General features: G+C 35.6%; 1 protein-coding gene across 1 annotated transcript in view; it reads left to right on the forward strand.

The window, feature by feature from the left end:
• lyst (lysosomal trafficking regulator) overlaps window positions 1–13,007 on the forward strand; it is a 211,462-nt gene extending 198,455 nt beyond the window's left edge. Inside the window, exons 15-22 of the mRNA XM_028820350.2 lie at window positions 2,624–2,784; window positions 3,198–3,388; window positions 3,927–4,172; window positions 5,076–5,249; window positions 6,593–6,742; window positions 10,350–10,487; window positions 12,499–12,697; window positions 12,793–13,007. Of these exons, the coding sequence (XP_028676183.1) occupies window positions 2,624–2,784; window positions 3,198–3,388; window positions 3,927–4,172; window positions 5,076–5,249; window positions 6,593–6,742; window positions 10,350–10,487; window positions 12,499–12,697; window positions 12,793–13,007 (1,474 nt within the window). The remainder of the gene's footprint in view (window positions 1–2,623; window positions 2,785–3,197; window positions 3,389–3,926; window positions 4,173–5,075; window positions 5,250–6,592; window positions 6,743–10,349; window positions 10,488–12,498; window positions 12,698–12,792) is intronic.
• Window positions 13,008–15,903: the final 2,896 nt, after the last annotated feature.

The following is a 15,903-nucleotide window of genomic DNA, read 5'->3' on the forward strand; positions in this document are numbered from 1 at the left end:
TATATATATATATATATATATATATATATATATATATATATATATATTATGGGGTGCCAAACAGGCAAATATATTGATTTTTGGAATATATAAAGTTCTGAATATATAACACCAAAGTTTGATTATATAAAGTCAGAGTCGGAATATATAAAGTCATTCCTGAATATATAAAGTCAGCGTCGGAATATATAAAGTCATAATGTCATTTGCTTTCTCCAGTTCCACAAAGACGCAATGCAACTCTTTCTGGCCTTCTCTAAACTTCTCCATCAACATCCTCAGAGCAAACATTGCATCTGTGGTGCTCTTTCTTGGCATGAAACCATACTGCTGCTCACTAATCATCACCTCACTTCTTAACCGAGCTTTCACTACTCTTTACTCCAACCTCTCATATAACTCATCATACACTTTTTCTTTAGATAGATAGATACTTTATTAATCCCAAGGGGAAATTCACAATTCGGGAGACACTCACAAATTCACTTTAGCCTTCGCCACCTCTCTCTTCACCTTGCGCCTTATCTCCTTGTACTCTTGTCTACTTTCTGCATCTCTCTGACTATCCCACTTCTTCTTTGCCATCCTCTTCCTCTGTATACTCTCCTGTGTTTCCTCATTCTATCACCAGGTTTCTTTTCCTCTTTCCAGATGTCACACCAAGCACCCTTCTTTCTGTCACCCTTACTACATCTGCTGTAGTTTCCCAGCTGTCTGGTAACTCTTCTCTACCACCCAGTGCCTGTCTCACCTCCTCCCTAAACTCAACCTTGCAGTCTTCCTTTTTCAACTTCCACCATTTGATCCTTGGCTCTGCCCTCACTCTCTTCCTCTTCTTGATCTCCAACGTCATCCTACAGACCACCATCCTATGCTGCTTAGCTACACTTTTCCCAGCCACCACTTTGCAGTCTTCAATCTCCTTCAGATCAACTCTTCTGTGTAGAATGTAATCTACCTGTGTACATCTTCCTCCACTCTTGTACGTAACCCTATGTTCCTCCCTCTTCTTAAAATTCATATTCACCACAGCGATGTCCATCCTTTTGGCAAAATCCACTATCCTCTGACCTTCTTCATTCCTCTCCTTGACACCATACCTACTCATCACCTCCTCGTCTTCTCTGTTCCCTTTACCAACATGCCCTTTGAAATCCGCTCCAATCACCACTTTCTGTCCCTTGGGTACACTGTTCATCACTTCATCCATCTCACTCTAAAACTCTTCTTTCTCATCCATTGCACACCCAACTTGCAGTGTATATGCACTAACAACATTCATCATCACAACTCCTATTTCCAACTTCATAATCATTACTCTGCCTGATAACTCTTTTCACCTCCAAAACACTCTTGACATACTGTTCCTTCAGAATAACCCCTAATCCATTTCTCCTCCCATCCACACCATGATAGAACAATTGGAATCCACCTCCAATCCACCTGGCCTTACTCCACTTCCGTTTTGTCTGTTGCACGCACAATATATCAACCTTCCTTCTCTCCATCATATCTGCTAACTCTCTCCCCTTACCAGTCATACTGCCAACATTCAAAGTTCCTACCCTCAGTTCCATTCTCTTTACTTTCCTCCTCTCCTCCTGCCTCCAGACACGTTTCCCCCCTCTTCTCCTCCTTCTTCTTCGGCCAGCAGTAGCCAAAGGGTGGGGGGGGGGGGGGTTGCGGGAGGGAAGAGAGAGAGAGAGAGAGACAGAGACACACACACAGGCGTGCGAGAGACACACGCACGCACGCACACACACACACACACACACACACAGACACACACGAGAGACACACACTCATACACACACGCGAGAGAGACACACACACACACACACACACACACGAGAGAGAGAGTGGGCTGGAGGCGTAAGGCAGAGAAGGCAGTTAAAGAATGCACTGGGCTTGTTTTTGTTTTCACTTCTGTTTACAGCGATCGGTTCGTAGCGTGCATTGTTGCAATGTTACTTTTCTTGGTGGTTTATTAAATTGTGGATTTTTCAAATGTTCATTTTTTTTCCCTGTGCTTAAAATCCATTAAAAAAGTGTTTTTAGCGAGCGGTTCGTAGCACTAGAGCTTGAACTATTGCAGTGTTAGTTTTCTCTGTTGTTCAAGGTTTTCTCAGTGTTATTCAATGTTTTTACTTTTAGTTTACTATTATGCTGTGCATTCTATGGTATAATTAACTATATTTGTGCTTAAAAACTTAAAAAAAAATATATTTTCATACAGTTCGTACGGTCTGGAACGGATAAATTGTATTTACATACAATCCTATGGGGGAAATTACTTCAGTTCACGACCAAATCGGGTTACGACCAGAGTTTAGGAACGAATTATGGTCGTGAACTGAGGTTCCACTGTAGTAATTCTTACTGATCATGGTGTTGGAGATTGACATGTTGTATATTTAGCATATGCAATTAATAATTTGTATTCCAAATATTAATGACCCTGTAAACCTGTGTAACTGCACCTGCTTTTAAATATGTTCAAATTGAAATATAATTTTAGTATGAGACTTTAATTTTCAATCATGGACTCAGTTTTTAGCATGTACAAAGAGAAAGCCAGTGCTTGTTTGGAAATATATTTTGTTGTAACTTTTTTTTCTTGTAGGAGATCAGATGTTGCATTAGACTATGCTATTCCGAGAAAAACTAGTCTGTCATCTGACAGCAACAAAACATTTTGTATGCTTGGGCATTGCACTTCAGCTCAGGAGGATCTCACAAGATTAGTTGGCAGATGGCAAATTGGGAACCTTCTCCTGTTTAATGGTAACTTAATGTTTCATACAATCAAACATGTAAGAATAATGAATACATTAGGAGCCTATACTCGTCTTGAACATAACAGATATCAAGCTTAGTGTTTGTATATTTAAATACTAAATCCTGCTAAAAGATCAAGTATTTGGAAATGCATGCTCAGATATAAATTTTTATCTTATGTGCACTGTAATTACAGCAACACATGAAGGGCTGGTATGGCAGTTAGTTTTGAATATAGATTGCCATTACAGATTGCTTGTTTTCATGATACGTCTTACATAATTACAAATGTGAAAGATTTATTTCAGACTAAAATTTTGAAATTCTTGTCAAAAATGTTAATTTGAGTCGTTCTATATTTAGTATGATAAAACTTTAAGGCAAAAATTGGACATTGTTTCATTTTTATTTCTTTCAAGGCTCAGTAATTGGTGTTGAGGAGGCATTCCATTTGTATACTTCTGGTCCTGAATTATCCTCCATCATGCCCTGCAAGTATGGAAAATCAAAACTGAATTACTCCAAATATATTAGTCTTGAGAGATTACAATGTGAAAAACTTAAGGAACTCTTGATGAAAAACAGTGACGTTGACACAGGGCCACTAGTGGTAAGTGTTTACCTTTTGAACGTTTTGTTCATCATGTGTTATGACTATTTAATCAAAAATATGTCAGTTTCAGAAGCTTTTGAACATTGTTTTGTTAAACACTTTTTCAGTTTCAGTAATTGTGGGTAATCAACTGATGTTATGATAGTATTTCAGTAGTTCTGAATGGTTTCTACTAATTTACAAAACTGTATTAGTGCGATGTCTGGATTTATTGTAAATTGTGAGGTAAATTTAAATATTACAGTATGCAATAAGGACAAAAGCTTCACTCACAATGTCTATGAAATTGGAAACAAAGGAAGAAATTAAATAAGGATATTTCCACTTTTGTGCATTTAAAAAAATATTGCTTCTGTTTGTGTACTCAGAAAACAATAAGTAGAATACTGTTTGTGCATAAGACCTCCCATCAGCAAGATATTGTCTGTTTTGAAAAATCAGAACACACATTTTTAGTTGTTTAGTCCCTCTTGTTTTTAAAGTCTGTGTCTAAATCTGAACATATTCTTAAGTTCTGTTTTTCTTCTGTTTCCAGGAAAGTCTGGCTATTGTTTATGCTTCTAGCTCTCCTTACCATTATACTATTTATGAACCAGTGATCCGACTAAAAGGGCAAATAAAGACAGTGCCCTCTCAAAGACCATTCAGTGCTAAAGAAATTCAGAGCACCATACTTGACTTGATAGCCCTGAAAAGCCTCCAGATTTTGGAAAACCAGGGACTCCAGAGTATACTGCATAAAATTGGGGGCACAGGTTCCTTTATCTTCCTCTTTGCCAGGGTATTTTGCTTTCTTATACTTTTCAAGTTGTAAATTTGTAAATATTTTTAAGTAGTGACATTATATGTGTGAAAATAAACATAATTTTGTCAGACAAGATTACTACAATAATACATGTGTACAGGTGTTTTGACATAATAATCACTCAATGATAGCACATTTGTTTTTGCTGAAAATACCACAGTAATTTATAGAAGAAGTTGTGCAAAGCTAGAAGTTTCTGAACTGTTCATTACAGTTCAACTTCTCCTGGCTGAGCTGATTCATCATTTTGGAGTGTGAGTTTATTAAAGTGAAATTGTAGTTTCAAACCTTGAGATTTAAGGCACTTTTACTTTATAAAAGTACCATTTGAGAATTTGTATTATTTTCCAAAGCATTTCATTGAATACATTTCAGGCCATTTCATATGAATGATTTAGGATGATTAGACTTAATGGAGCAGGTGGTTGGATGAATACATAATGTATTAAGAGGATGACACTAAAGAACAAATGTTTATGTTTAGCGTCTTCCATCAAATTGCATTCTGTAACATTAAATTCATATTGTGGAAACTTTGGCTTTTCTTGAGAGGCTGCCTCATGGCATACTCAGTAGTATCAATAAATATGGAGATTGTTATGTATTAGTTTTAAAACAGGGACATTGCATGCTCAGCTAGAAAGATTTTGAAAAAGTTTGCAAAAACATATATGTAATGTACAAATAAGAAGTGGGTATGTTGTGCATTTAGGTGGAGTAATTTCAGTAGCAATAAAGCTTTTTTCATTCTTTAATCTTTACATTGAACTCCCTTTTCACATATTAACATAAGCTAAATAAATCACTATATTTATCATTTGTATTTTTCTCTGAGAATTCTTACAATGTTTGAATAACTAACTTTATTACTTCCTGTAGGCAGTGGAGCTCAGTGATTGTGAGAAGATCCAAGCTTTGGCTTTGCAACTTGTGCTGTCTTTATGTAAATACAATTCACATAGGATTCAAGAGATGGACAGTTCCAATGGTTACTCCATGATACATCAGGTTCTTATTAAATCAAAATGCATTGTTGGATTTTATATGTTAAAGGTATGGATTTTGTTTAAAAGTTCAAATAGTTGCAATAAAGGATTAATGTCTCTTTAACTCTTTACACCTTTTCTGTCCTGTTCCTGGGAATAATCAAACTAAAAAAGGGTTTGTTAAAAAAAAAAATCAAATATCTGGATTTATAGTGCAAAGTTACCAAATATATTCTGAATTACACTATATGAAATTTCCTTGCTATTAACAATTTTTAAGTCTTTCTGATAAATTGGATGCGATGAAAAGTCGAGCAAAATGATACCTTTTACTGGCTAACTGAACCGATTACAATGCTCAAGCTTTTGAGGCAACTGAGGCCCCTTCTTCAGATAGGATGTAATCAAAGGGCCTCAGTTGCTTCAGAATCTTGCACATTGTAATGAGTTCACTTCACCAATTAAAGGTGTCATTGTGCTTGACTTTTCATTGAATCCATAATGGCTAACAGGGTACAGCAACCTACTACTAATAAACTGGAAGAATACAAAGTTTTAAAGGGATGTGATTCCCTAAATGCAATAATCTGACATGTATCTGTCTTTATCTCCCAGGCACTTTACTAAAGTAATGCTATATTTTCCCTTGGGGACCAATATAATATACTGTAAATAGTTAGAATAATAATAATTAGTGAGGACAACTTCTCAATACGGATTATCTAAGTTGTATTTTAAATGCAGCAACTTCGTACACTTTGTAGGCTGTAGTCTCATTTTAACTTGTTTGTGACTTTATTCCAATTTAATATGGTCGCTCAGTAAGTAAAGTACTAAAAATGTCATGGAGCTTCTTTCTATTACTTATTGCGTTATACCAACCCTTGCTGGAATTTAGTGCAAGTTTTTATTCTAATTCCTTTCTCACCTGTTCATGTTCTATTCTAAAATAAATGGAACTAAATGATTATAGAAAGTCCAAATGTTCATTTCTTGATGAGCCACTGAGCAGAACACAATGGTAGAACTTGTGTAATGTAAAAGAATCATAACATCCAAAGCCTACATAAATTACTTGTGTTTGATTAGAGATTCTGTTTATAGATGTTTTTACATGAAAGTAAAATAGTGTTTGGTTAAATGACATTCACCTGCAGTTTTCTGGTGATAAAATGCAAAATATAGGTTCAGATGTTGAATTAATCCCGTTCACTAAGTGTATCTGGACCTTTAGAGGTTTGCCTTACCTGCCAGAATTGTGTAATTATGTTTATTGCTTTTAGAATTCTAACACATGGTCCCTTGAGAAGGCACTTTATAAAATTAATGTTTTGTTTTATCTGACCTACATATGCAAGTAAATGCTAAATTTCACTGTTTTGATTTTTTTTTTTATCTTTTAACTGAAAGACATTGTTGGATGGTTGCTGTAGTACTGAAATCCTGAATATGAGTGAAGAAGGGTGTCTTATTTTGAACCCTGAATCAAATGCTGTCATCCAGGATGTTAAACTGTTATCTGAGGTTCTGTTAGACTGGAAAGTGTGGGCTAAAGCGCAGGTCAGTGTGCATTATTTAAATGTTTTTGAGCACAGTTTGTTCATTACAAAACTTGATGCAGTTCCATTATAGAGTGCTTTTTAAGATGAACAATTTTAAAGTTTTGTAACATGGTGTAAAAGTATGCATCTATTAGTCTTAAGTAACACATTTGGCTCATTACAGTACATATCACATTGCTCACTCATACTGGGCTACTTTAAAATTTGCAGACTCCAGTTAATCAGTTTATTTGTATTACATAGTAACTGTAATATCATTTTTTCCAGCACAAGCACTATGTGATTGTGGTTGTTCATGTGTGAATTTTTAAGATAATTTTGGAGTAATCACTTTTGAGTGCTGATTAAATCAAAGTGGATAACCTGCATGTTTTCTTCTTTTAAAACTTGCCTTTCCTCTCACACCACCAGGTAATAAATGTGTTTTGAAATACTCCCTAATTATGTTCCCTGGAAAAGATGAATGAAAAACCAAAATTCCTCAACAACTGTTCTACCTTAACAAATGATTTACTGTTTTTTTTTTTCCTTTTTCTTTTGATTGGTTGTTCCTTCATCTGTTTAGTTAAATAAATAGACGATATGTGATACTAGCCATGGTACCTGTCAAAAACAAGTAATAGCATATGTTTTTTTAATTATTCTGTTTTTCTACATGTACCTTCAGCACCGTTCCTCTGCACTTGCGCGTGTGAATGTCTCTTGACCTGCGCTACCTGTCTTGACCACATTCCCTTAAAGCTTTATTCTCAGACTCTGTTGCTATTTTCGAGGAACCTTTCTCACCTTGTGTCCAGTTTTATACTTTTAATCTTTAAAAGCAGCACTCTCAGCATTCCTAATATACCTTTACTCCTCCTCATGATTCTCACACTTCTTCTTTTGTTGCATCACCAAAACCAAATTGACCTATTAGATTGCCCAGATGGACTGCATACACAGATCCTAGTGTTTTATTATCTAGTAGATGAGTCGAAAAGACTGCATATATATGAGCTTTTTAAGGAATATTAATTTAATAAATTTTAAGGTTAGGACATCCTTAAAGAGTAAGGAATGAAGTAGCGCATTATGCAAGTTACACACACACATACTTTCTCAAATACACTTCGTCAAAGTCACAGTTGTGGGGAGCCTAGCACCAATGAGGCATAAATCTAGAGTCACCCTGGACAGGACTAATTTAATACATATACCCAGGGGATGACTCACACAGACACAACTAGAACATGCAGACTTCAGAGCTAGGGCAATGAAACTGTAGGGCATCTTCACTAATCACTGCACCACCATGCCATCCCTTATTTTAAACTTTCACTCCAAATCGGCAGAAGCAGTGATATTGCTACATAAATTAGTTATCTCAGTAGCATCCAAGTTGATTACCAGTCTGAACAAGCAGTATGAAATGGTAGAATTTAACACTAGAATCCCTGAAGCCAACGGAAAAACTCGTAATCCCAGGCCACCATAAATTCCTTTGCAACTCTCCATTAGCACCTTTTGTTTTGTAAATGTGTCAGTAAGCACAAGCAGCAAGCACCCTGCTATCCCATACTCCCCACTACCGCAGTCAACTTGGGCAAAAAGTTCTCCCAGCTCAAGTCTTGTTTATCTAGGTGTGAGGTGCCTGGAGTTGTATAGGGTAAATAATATATTGTTGTACCCTAACTGATTTCTTTTTCTTCGGTTATGTTTTTCAATAAAAGTGCACATGTTTCCTTATATTTGTACCTTTTGTGAAAGTTTCATTTGACATTTGGACAGTCTTCACACATTAAATGCATGTGTTCCAAATAACAAAATATTATTTACCTTATATAACTCCAGGCACCTCACACGTAGATAAACAAGACTTGAGTTGGGAGCACTTTTTGCCCAAGTTGACTGCGACGGTGGTTTTGGGGTGGAGGGGTTGTGTTGGGATAGCAGGCTGCTTGTGCTGATCGACACATTTGCAAAACAGAAGACACTTGGAAAGATTTGAAGGAATTTAAGGTGGCCTGGGATTATGATTTTTTGTAGCCTTCAGGGATTCTAGTGTTAAGTTTCCAACTGAGACAACAGTGAGTTTGTGTAAAGTATATAAAGACATTTAAAATTTCACGTACAATCATGACATTCTAAGCTTTTTAATGATATTCAACATTTTGAGTGTACATTCTGTAGCACCCTGAGACTATTTAACATTGTTGTTTTGGCTCTCACAATCCAAGGTAGACTTTCTACATTTGTCATTATCAGCCATTCCAAGGTTTTTTAGTTTACTAATGTTAGTTAAGAATATGCTATTATGTAAATAATACGTGAAGCTTTTTCTGTTCTAAACTAACAGTAAGGGACAGTGCTGCAAAAAGTGGGCAAATACTGATAAATCAGGGCAACACAGACACAGTTACTATTTTGTTCTAAAAAGGTTTTACTTTTCCCCTTTTCATTCATTCTGTCTGCATGTATTGTTTTATCAGAGAATATTAAAATTTATTTCTATTTTTTCCATTTGTTATCTCATTACACACTATACCTATTATGTTTTATAATAATGTCAAAGCAGCCTCATACTGTATTGCAACGTGCATAGGATAGTATACATTTACAATGACTTTCATCAGTTATAAATTGTTTTTCATTGTTTTTATTCAGATTCATTCTTGTATTTTACTGTGAGAATAAAAAAAAACTTTTTTTTGTCTATTTGCAAATTATTATATAGTACACTTCATAACTGAAATGCTGAAATTTGATCAGAAAAACAAAAAACCTTGGTGTTTTTCACCCTAAGTACCCCTAGTCAGCGGCAGACCTAAATTTCTGGGGCCCTGATGCTTGAACTGTTATTGAGGGCCCCTTTGAAACTAGCAACGAGTTCATGATAGCCACTGTCAATGGGGTTGTTTCATGACAGATCACCATAATTTTTATAAAAATTTAAACCACTACATATAGGGTTTTTAAGAACCCCTTCTCACGCAGTAGAACCCCCCAATATTTTTAAGCGATGTTGACCAAAGTCACTTCTGTGGTCCCTTTAGGATTTTTCCTTGTATATCTGCCCCTACCCCAGGTGAATTTTTTCAGGCTTATGTTAGAAAGGTTAATGAAGATTCTTCCATTTTAACCTATGTAATTGTACAATCCAAAGAAGAGTTCAGAGAACTTTCAGTGTACAGAAGCTGTTCATTATTTACATACACTGCTGATATGTTGCATAGTAATCATTGACCATGCTGAATTCCAGCTCACCTTTTAGCATTTTAACTTTGACTGATTATCTCTTACTGTAGTCTCTCCCATTTTTCTCTCTCTTTTTGATGGGAAAAAGGTTTGAATAAGTCTGTCAGAATGGAGAATGATCTCTAACTGTGCCTTGTTTGTTAATTTATAAGGTATGCATTATATGAATAATTTGAAACTATTAAAATGAAAAGATGGAAATAATGGCAGCTTCACTAATATGCCTGTGATGAACTGCTATCTAAACTCAAAATTACTAAAAAAAATTGCTCTTTTTTCCTATGTTTTGTTCTGAAAATAGTACTTTTGAACCCAAGTTGCTTTTTAACTTATGTACTTCTTGTTAACTACATTTGTTTATTTTTTGTTAGTCTGGTGTTTGGGAAGCATTGCTGGCTGGTTTGGAGATTCTTATACGAGTAAACCACCCACAACAGATGTTTAATATCAAGCAACTTCTCAAAGCTAATGTGGTCCACCACTTTCTTCGCACATGTCAAGTGTTGCAGGTAATTAAAATCTTTAAATTAAGATGGTTTGGGCACGTGCAAGGGATCGAAGAGGAATATATTGGGATTAGAATATTGAGAATGGAACCTCTAGGCAAGAGGAAAATGGGAAGGCCAAAGAGAAGATTTGTGAATGTGGTGAAGGAGGTCATGAAGGCAGTCGGTGTGGCAGAAAATGGTGTAAAAGATAGGGAAAGATAGAGATGGGTGATCCACAGTGGTAACCTCTAAATGGGACCAGCCGAAAGAAGAAGAATAATAGTTTCTTCCTTTTAGTGTGTGGATGTGAGAAACTTCTTCATAAATGGAAATTGTTATTAAAGTAAGTCAGTTAAAATTTTTAAAAAAGATGTATCATCGAGGGGTTTGTGAAACTTGCCAAGTTCGTTCTAGGTTTTTCTACTCTTGCACCTTACGATTAATATAGTCACAAACACACACATAGATTCTCTTCACCTTATTACATATTGGCTTCAGTGTTGATAAGAGCATTGTCAACTGTCCCAATATATAGTTCCTGCCGCTGGTGAACCCAAACATTTGTGTTTGTGTGTCATTACATTAATGCACCCAAGAAAATGGGTGGTTCAAAATGTATTTTTTGTATAGTTTGTTATTTCTATATGTTTGTTTGGATTTTACTTTGCTCTTAATCTTTTCACTTTTGAAGTGAAATTTACAGCATTAGCTGTAAAAAAATCTTGTAACAAAATCTTAAAAAAATCTTAAACTTTTTCGACTCCTAAATATTTTTTGTCTTTAAAGACTAATCTCAGATCTGTTTTCTGTGTGTGAATCATTATATATCTAACAGCACTAGCCTGGATTCTCCCAGAACAGTAGCAGAGAGAAAGGTAATGACTGAGTTACTGGTTACATGATCATTGTCTCCTACCCTCTGCATGACATCTTGGTTAAGCTGATTGTACCACTGTGGTCAACGGAGCACTAGCAGAAGTCTTCTTTACCAGCTGTTATCAGTTGTAATAATATAACATCTGTCTAGACAGACTGTCTAACTGCCCATCTATCTATCAGCTTTATTTGTGTAACCTGCTAATAATTTTCTGTGAACTTTCTGTGCAAATTGTGTCTGTAGTATTGTATCAATGAAAGTATATTTCTTTTCAGATCAATTTAATCCAATTATAGTGTCACAGTAGATGGGTGGAGCCTCTCCGGGCAGCATCAAGTAGAACTCTAGATGGAGAACTAAGTCTTGTCACAGTGTATATTCACTCAGATATCCATGTTTACATTAAAAAATGAAAGCAACACTTGTCTTTAAGATGTACAAGGAAAACTACAATAATCCAACAGAACCAGGGAGAAATTACAAATTCTAGTCCAACTGAACCTGGGTCGGAATTTGACCCAGGACTCTGGACTCAGCCCATACAACTGTGCTGTCTTTAAGTGAAAACATCATCATTTAGTTGTTCCTTAGCTTATTTGCTTATAATTGCTTAAAACAAGTTTATACATTCTGCAAACCCTTCTCTTCATAGCAGAAATGTGTTTAGCACCATTCTTAGTGATGGTTTGACCAAGAGATCTAATTGTTTCTGTTTGATTTTGTTATGTTAATCTTACCATATGCATTCACATTGTGACTTGTACATAAGAAAGGGACATATGTACAAATGCTCTGAAAATTAGAAGACTCCACTTTAAACTCATTGGTTAAGCTCTGTACATTGTTGACAGTTCATTTTGAGTTAGTTATCAGATATTTATGCTGTGTGCAAGATTATTTTCTAGACATATATACTGTGTAGGCAACTAAGCCTTTAGCAGTTTTGTGGTTGTATTTTGCTTTTGATCACTTGCACATTAGAGATGGTAGAACTTAATTTCTTTCCTCTTAACTCACAATAATGGCAATGAAACATTGAATTTTCTGCACAGTGTAGCTTAGAATTTTAATTAACAGCTGTTTGTTCATTATGGTATACTGACTTCCTAGAAGAATCCTTAATGAGAAATCTCAATTTCTTCCTCTTACATCTAGGAGCATCGAGATGAACACTTGAAATCTATACCCAGACAAGTCTGCTGCTCATTTGTGAAAATTATTCAAGAGGTTCTTGGCTCACCTCCAGATCTAGATCTTCTGAGAATGATTTATAACTTTCTTCTGGCAGTGCACCCACCCACTAATACTTATGTCTGTCACACACCCACAAGTTTTTATTTTTCCCTGCATATTGGTAAGAATATAACATTGGGAGCTGGCATCCTATCCTGTTTTTCATATTGCCATGGTTATTATTTATTTTCATTTCTGATGTAATTTCCTCTCCAGATGGGAAAATCTATCAGGAAAAGGTTCAGTCAATGATTTACCTGAGACATTCTAGCAGTGGGGGAAGGACAAGTGGAAGCCCTGGACCACCAGTTACACCATCTGGCTTTACAGAGGCACCATCCGAAGGTTTGAATATTGATTATTTATTCTCCACTAGTAGCACAAATGTTCTGAACATGTCCAAAGGGTCTAATTTAGGGAAATATGCATAAAATTCTGGAACAAAGATTGCTGTTAAGCAGACTAGGTGTACAATTCATCAGAACTTGCTGTAATGACTTACGATTTACGATCCTGGAACCTTTGAGTTATAAGGCAGCAGTTCTTACCTCTACACTATTCAAGAATACTTACCAACTTCCTGTCAATTGACATTTGAGCTTGGGTTTTTAAACTCATTGACAGCAACATGCAAATCGAATTTTTTTTTCTTTTGGTTATTTTCTTGAATAAAAGCGCATGTGTTCATTTAATATTTGGACTAAAGTCTTCACACATTATATACTTCATGTCATTATTAGTATAACATGGAAAAAGTTTTTGCTTTAGGTATGTGTTCAGCATTTGTTGCCTTGCATTTCCTTTCATCCTACACTTACACAAATCATTGTAGACATGGAACACACTTGAAATGTATGTATTCCAAATAATGATGTATTATTTACCCTATACAACTCCAGGAACCTCACTGCCAGATAAAGAGACCTGAGCTCTGAGAATTTTGTGGCTGACTCAGCTCCGTGGGTGGTGGGGATGGGATACATTTGCAAAACAAAATACACTGATGAGGAGAGGTGCGAAGGAATTTAAGATGGCCCAGGATTACAAGTTTATTCGTAGGCTTCAGTGATTATAGTGTTAATTAAATAATAATGCCATTAAACTTATATCAAGGTAACTGAAGTACACTCATTTTTAAGAAACAGACTAGAATATAAAAACGTGATAACTGTATATATAAGACAGGGCACAGACAGACTAGACAGACAAATATATACGTAACAGAGAGAATAATTACTGTTTACTTGCTATTTAGAGTTATCATGTATCTTGGCAAAGATAAGTAGGTTTGCAATGCCAAGTCTTTAAATGTGATGTCCGGTGTTGTGTGGATTTGTTGCTTTTGTTGCTGTTCCAGGTTTAAGTGGATGATTCTGCTTGCATTTCAGGACATACTTTTTATCTTTGCTGTGCGAACCTTTGTCCATGGTGACTGCTCCCAAATGAAGCCATAAGTTGGTGCATGACTCTGTGTGAGTGTGTGTGTGTGTGCGTGTGCATTTGCGTGTGCGTGTGTGTGTGTGTGTGGGGGGGGGGTTGGGGATTGAAGGGGAGGTGTGTGGGGGGGTGGGGATTGAGGGGGAGGTGTGTGTGTACAGTACACCGAGAGATGTGGTAGAGATCAAGGATTTTATTTTAGTTTTTATTTTTATATTTTTTTCTGACCTTAACTTGGAAATTCAGTTTAGTTTTAGTTGTTCTTTATCATATGTTTTTAGTTTTAATTTAGTTTTTATTTCACAAAGACATTTCTATTTTATTTTTACATATATTACTTTCAGTTTTAGTAATTATGGTATGGTTAAAGAGCTACTATGGAGTTTAGTTTTGTGGCACAATCAGACAGAACTATACACTTTGAATGGATTGGATATAATATTACTTTAATGTTAGTGGAAGCTTACTACACTACATAGTTTACTATCTTGTTTTGTTTTTGTCAGATATAAACAAGTATAATCAAAACCAGATACTGAATATGGATAATTTTATAATTTTTAAAATATGCTGAACAAATGTGTGCTGACTGTTGACACTTCTCAATTTGTAATGAAATTTAGGTGAATTTTAAGGTTTGAGGGTTTTTTTACTCTAAGTGTCTACAGCACACAACATATCCTGTTCCAAGACAATATGCTTACGATTAATGCCTTCAATGTTGCATTCAAAAATCTCCCATACTGGGCTTTGTTATTTTCTACCAGTCATATTGATCGTTGATTCCATCTCAGGCACATACAATGTATAGACTGAATTTTGCCACCATGAAGGCCTGAAAAAATATAAAAAATCAGAAAATAGATTCTACACACAGGTGCGATCATGAAAATCATGGGGAAGAACAGGACTCTTAGGCTTGAATCAGTGTTTAGACCTCTCCTAGCTGTGTTGAGGGAAACAAAGAAAAACAAGCATTTAGTGTCAAGGTTAGGGGCAGTGAGATTTGAATTAGCGCATCATAAGGACAGTAAACCCATAATGAGCAGAGCAAGAGTAGGTGATAGGAGTATAGACAGGCATAAAACGACATAGACAGCATCTGACATACAATATATACATTATCTAAACCTGTTTATCCAGAGCAGGATTGCAAGAACCCTGGAGCCTATCCCAGCAGGTGTGGATGCAAGGCAGGAAAAGTCCCTGCTTTGCAATATGTATGATATAGCTGATGTTAAGAACAAAACGAACATGATATTTCAACAATCTATTTTGAGAGAGAGAAAAATTGAAAGGTGGGGGGGGCAAATATTTTAAAACATAATTCTGCTACTGGGTTATTTTCACAATGTCAGGTATTTTGAGCTGCGAAAATAAATTAAAAAAAAAGATAATTTTAATAAATCTCTGTATTATAATAAATAAATCTTGGGTCGTGAAATGATCTTCTCAGAAAGACACTTTGATGTGTGTATATGTATGTATATATGTATGTATATATGTATAGGTAAATGACGTTAATTTTTGAGTGTCTTTTAATACTGTGTAAGCATACATATTAACACATGTGCAATTAAACGTGTGCATTTATGGGGTGATTTCTCAGGCTTAAACGCTCGCCTTTTATTAAAAAGGTAAATACAAACTGTTTTCATTCTGAAGGGCACAAACCACGTTAGATTTCAGACGTTAAACGCACAAAAATGTCGGTACACCAGATAAATAAGCGCAACATATTATCAGTTGTATTGTATGCTTACAATACATATAGAAATGTGTTAATCGTTAACTAATATTATGGGATGGTGTTTTTCGACTTGATTTAAACGATTGCATTTCTTGGTGGGTTTGCGTAGCTTATTGTCAGTATCTTTACACCTCTTTTTA

Source organism: Erpetoichthys calabaricus, chromosome 15 (genome assembly GCF_900747795.2).
Source record: "Erpetoichthys calabaricus chromosome 15, fErpCal1.3, whole genome shotgun sequence".
Taxonomy (NCBI): domain Eukaryota; kingdom Metazoa; phylum Chordata; class Cladistia; order Polypteriformes; family Polypteridae; genus Erpetoichthys; species Erpetoichthys calabaricus.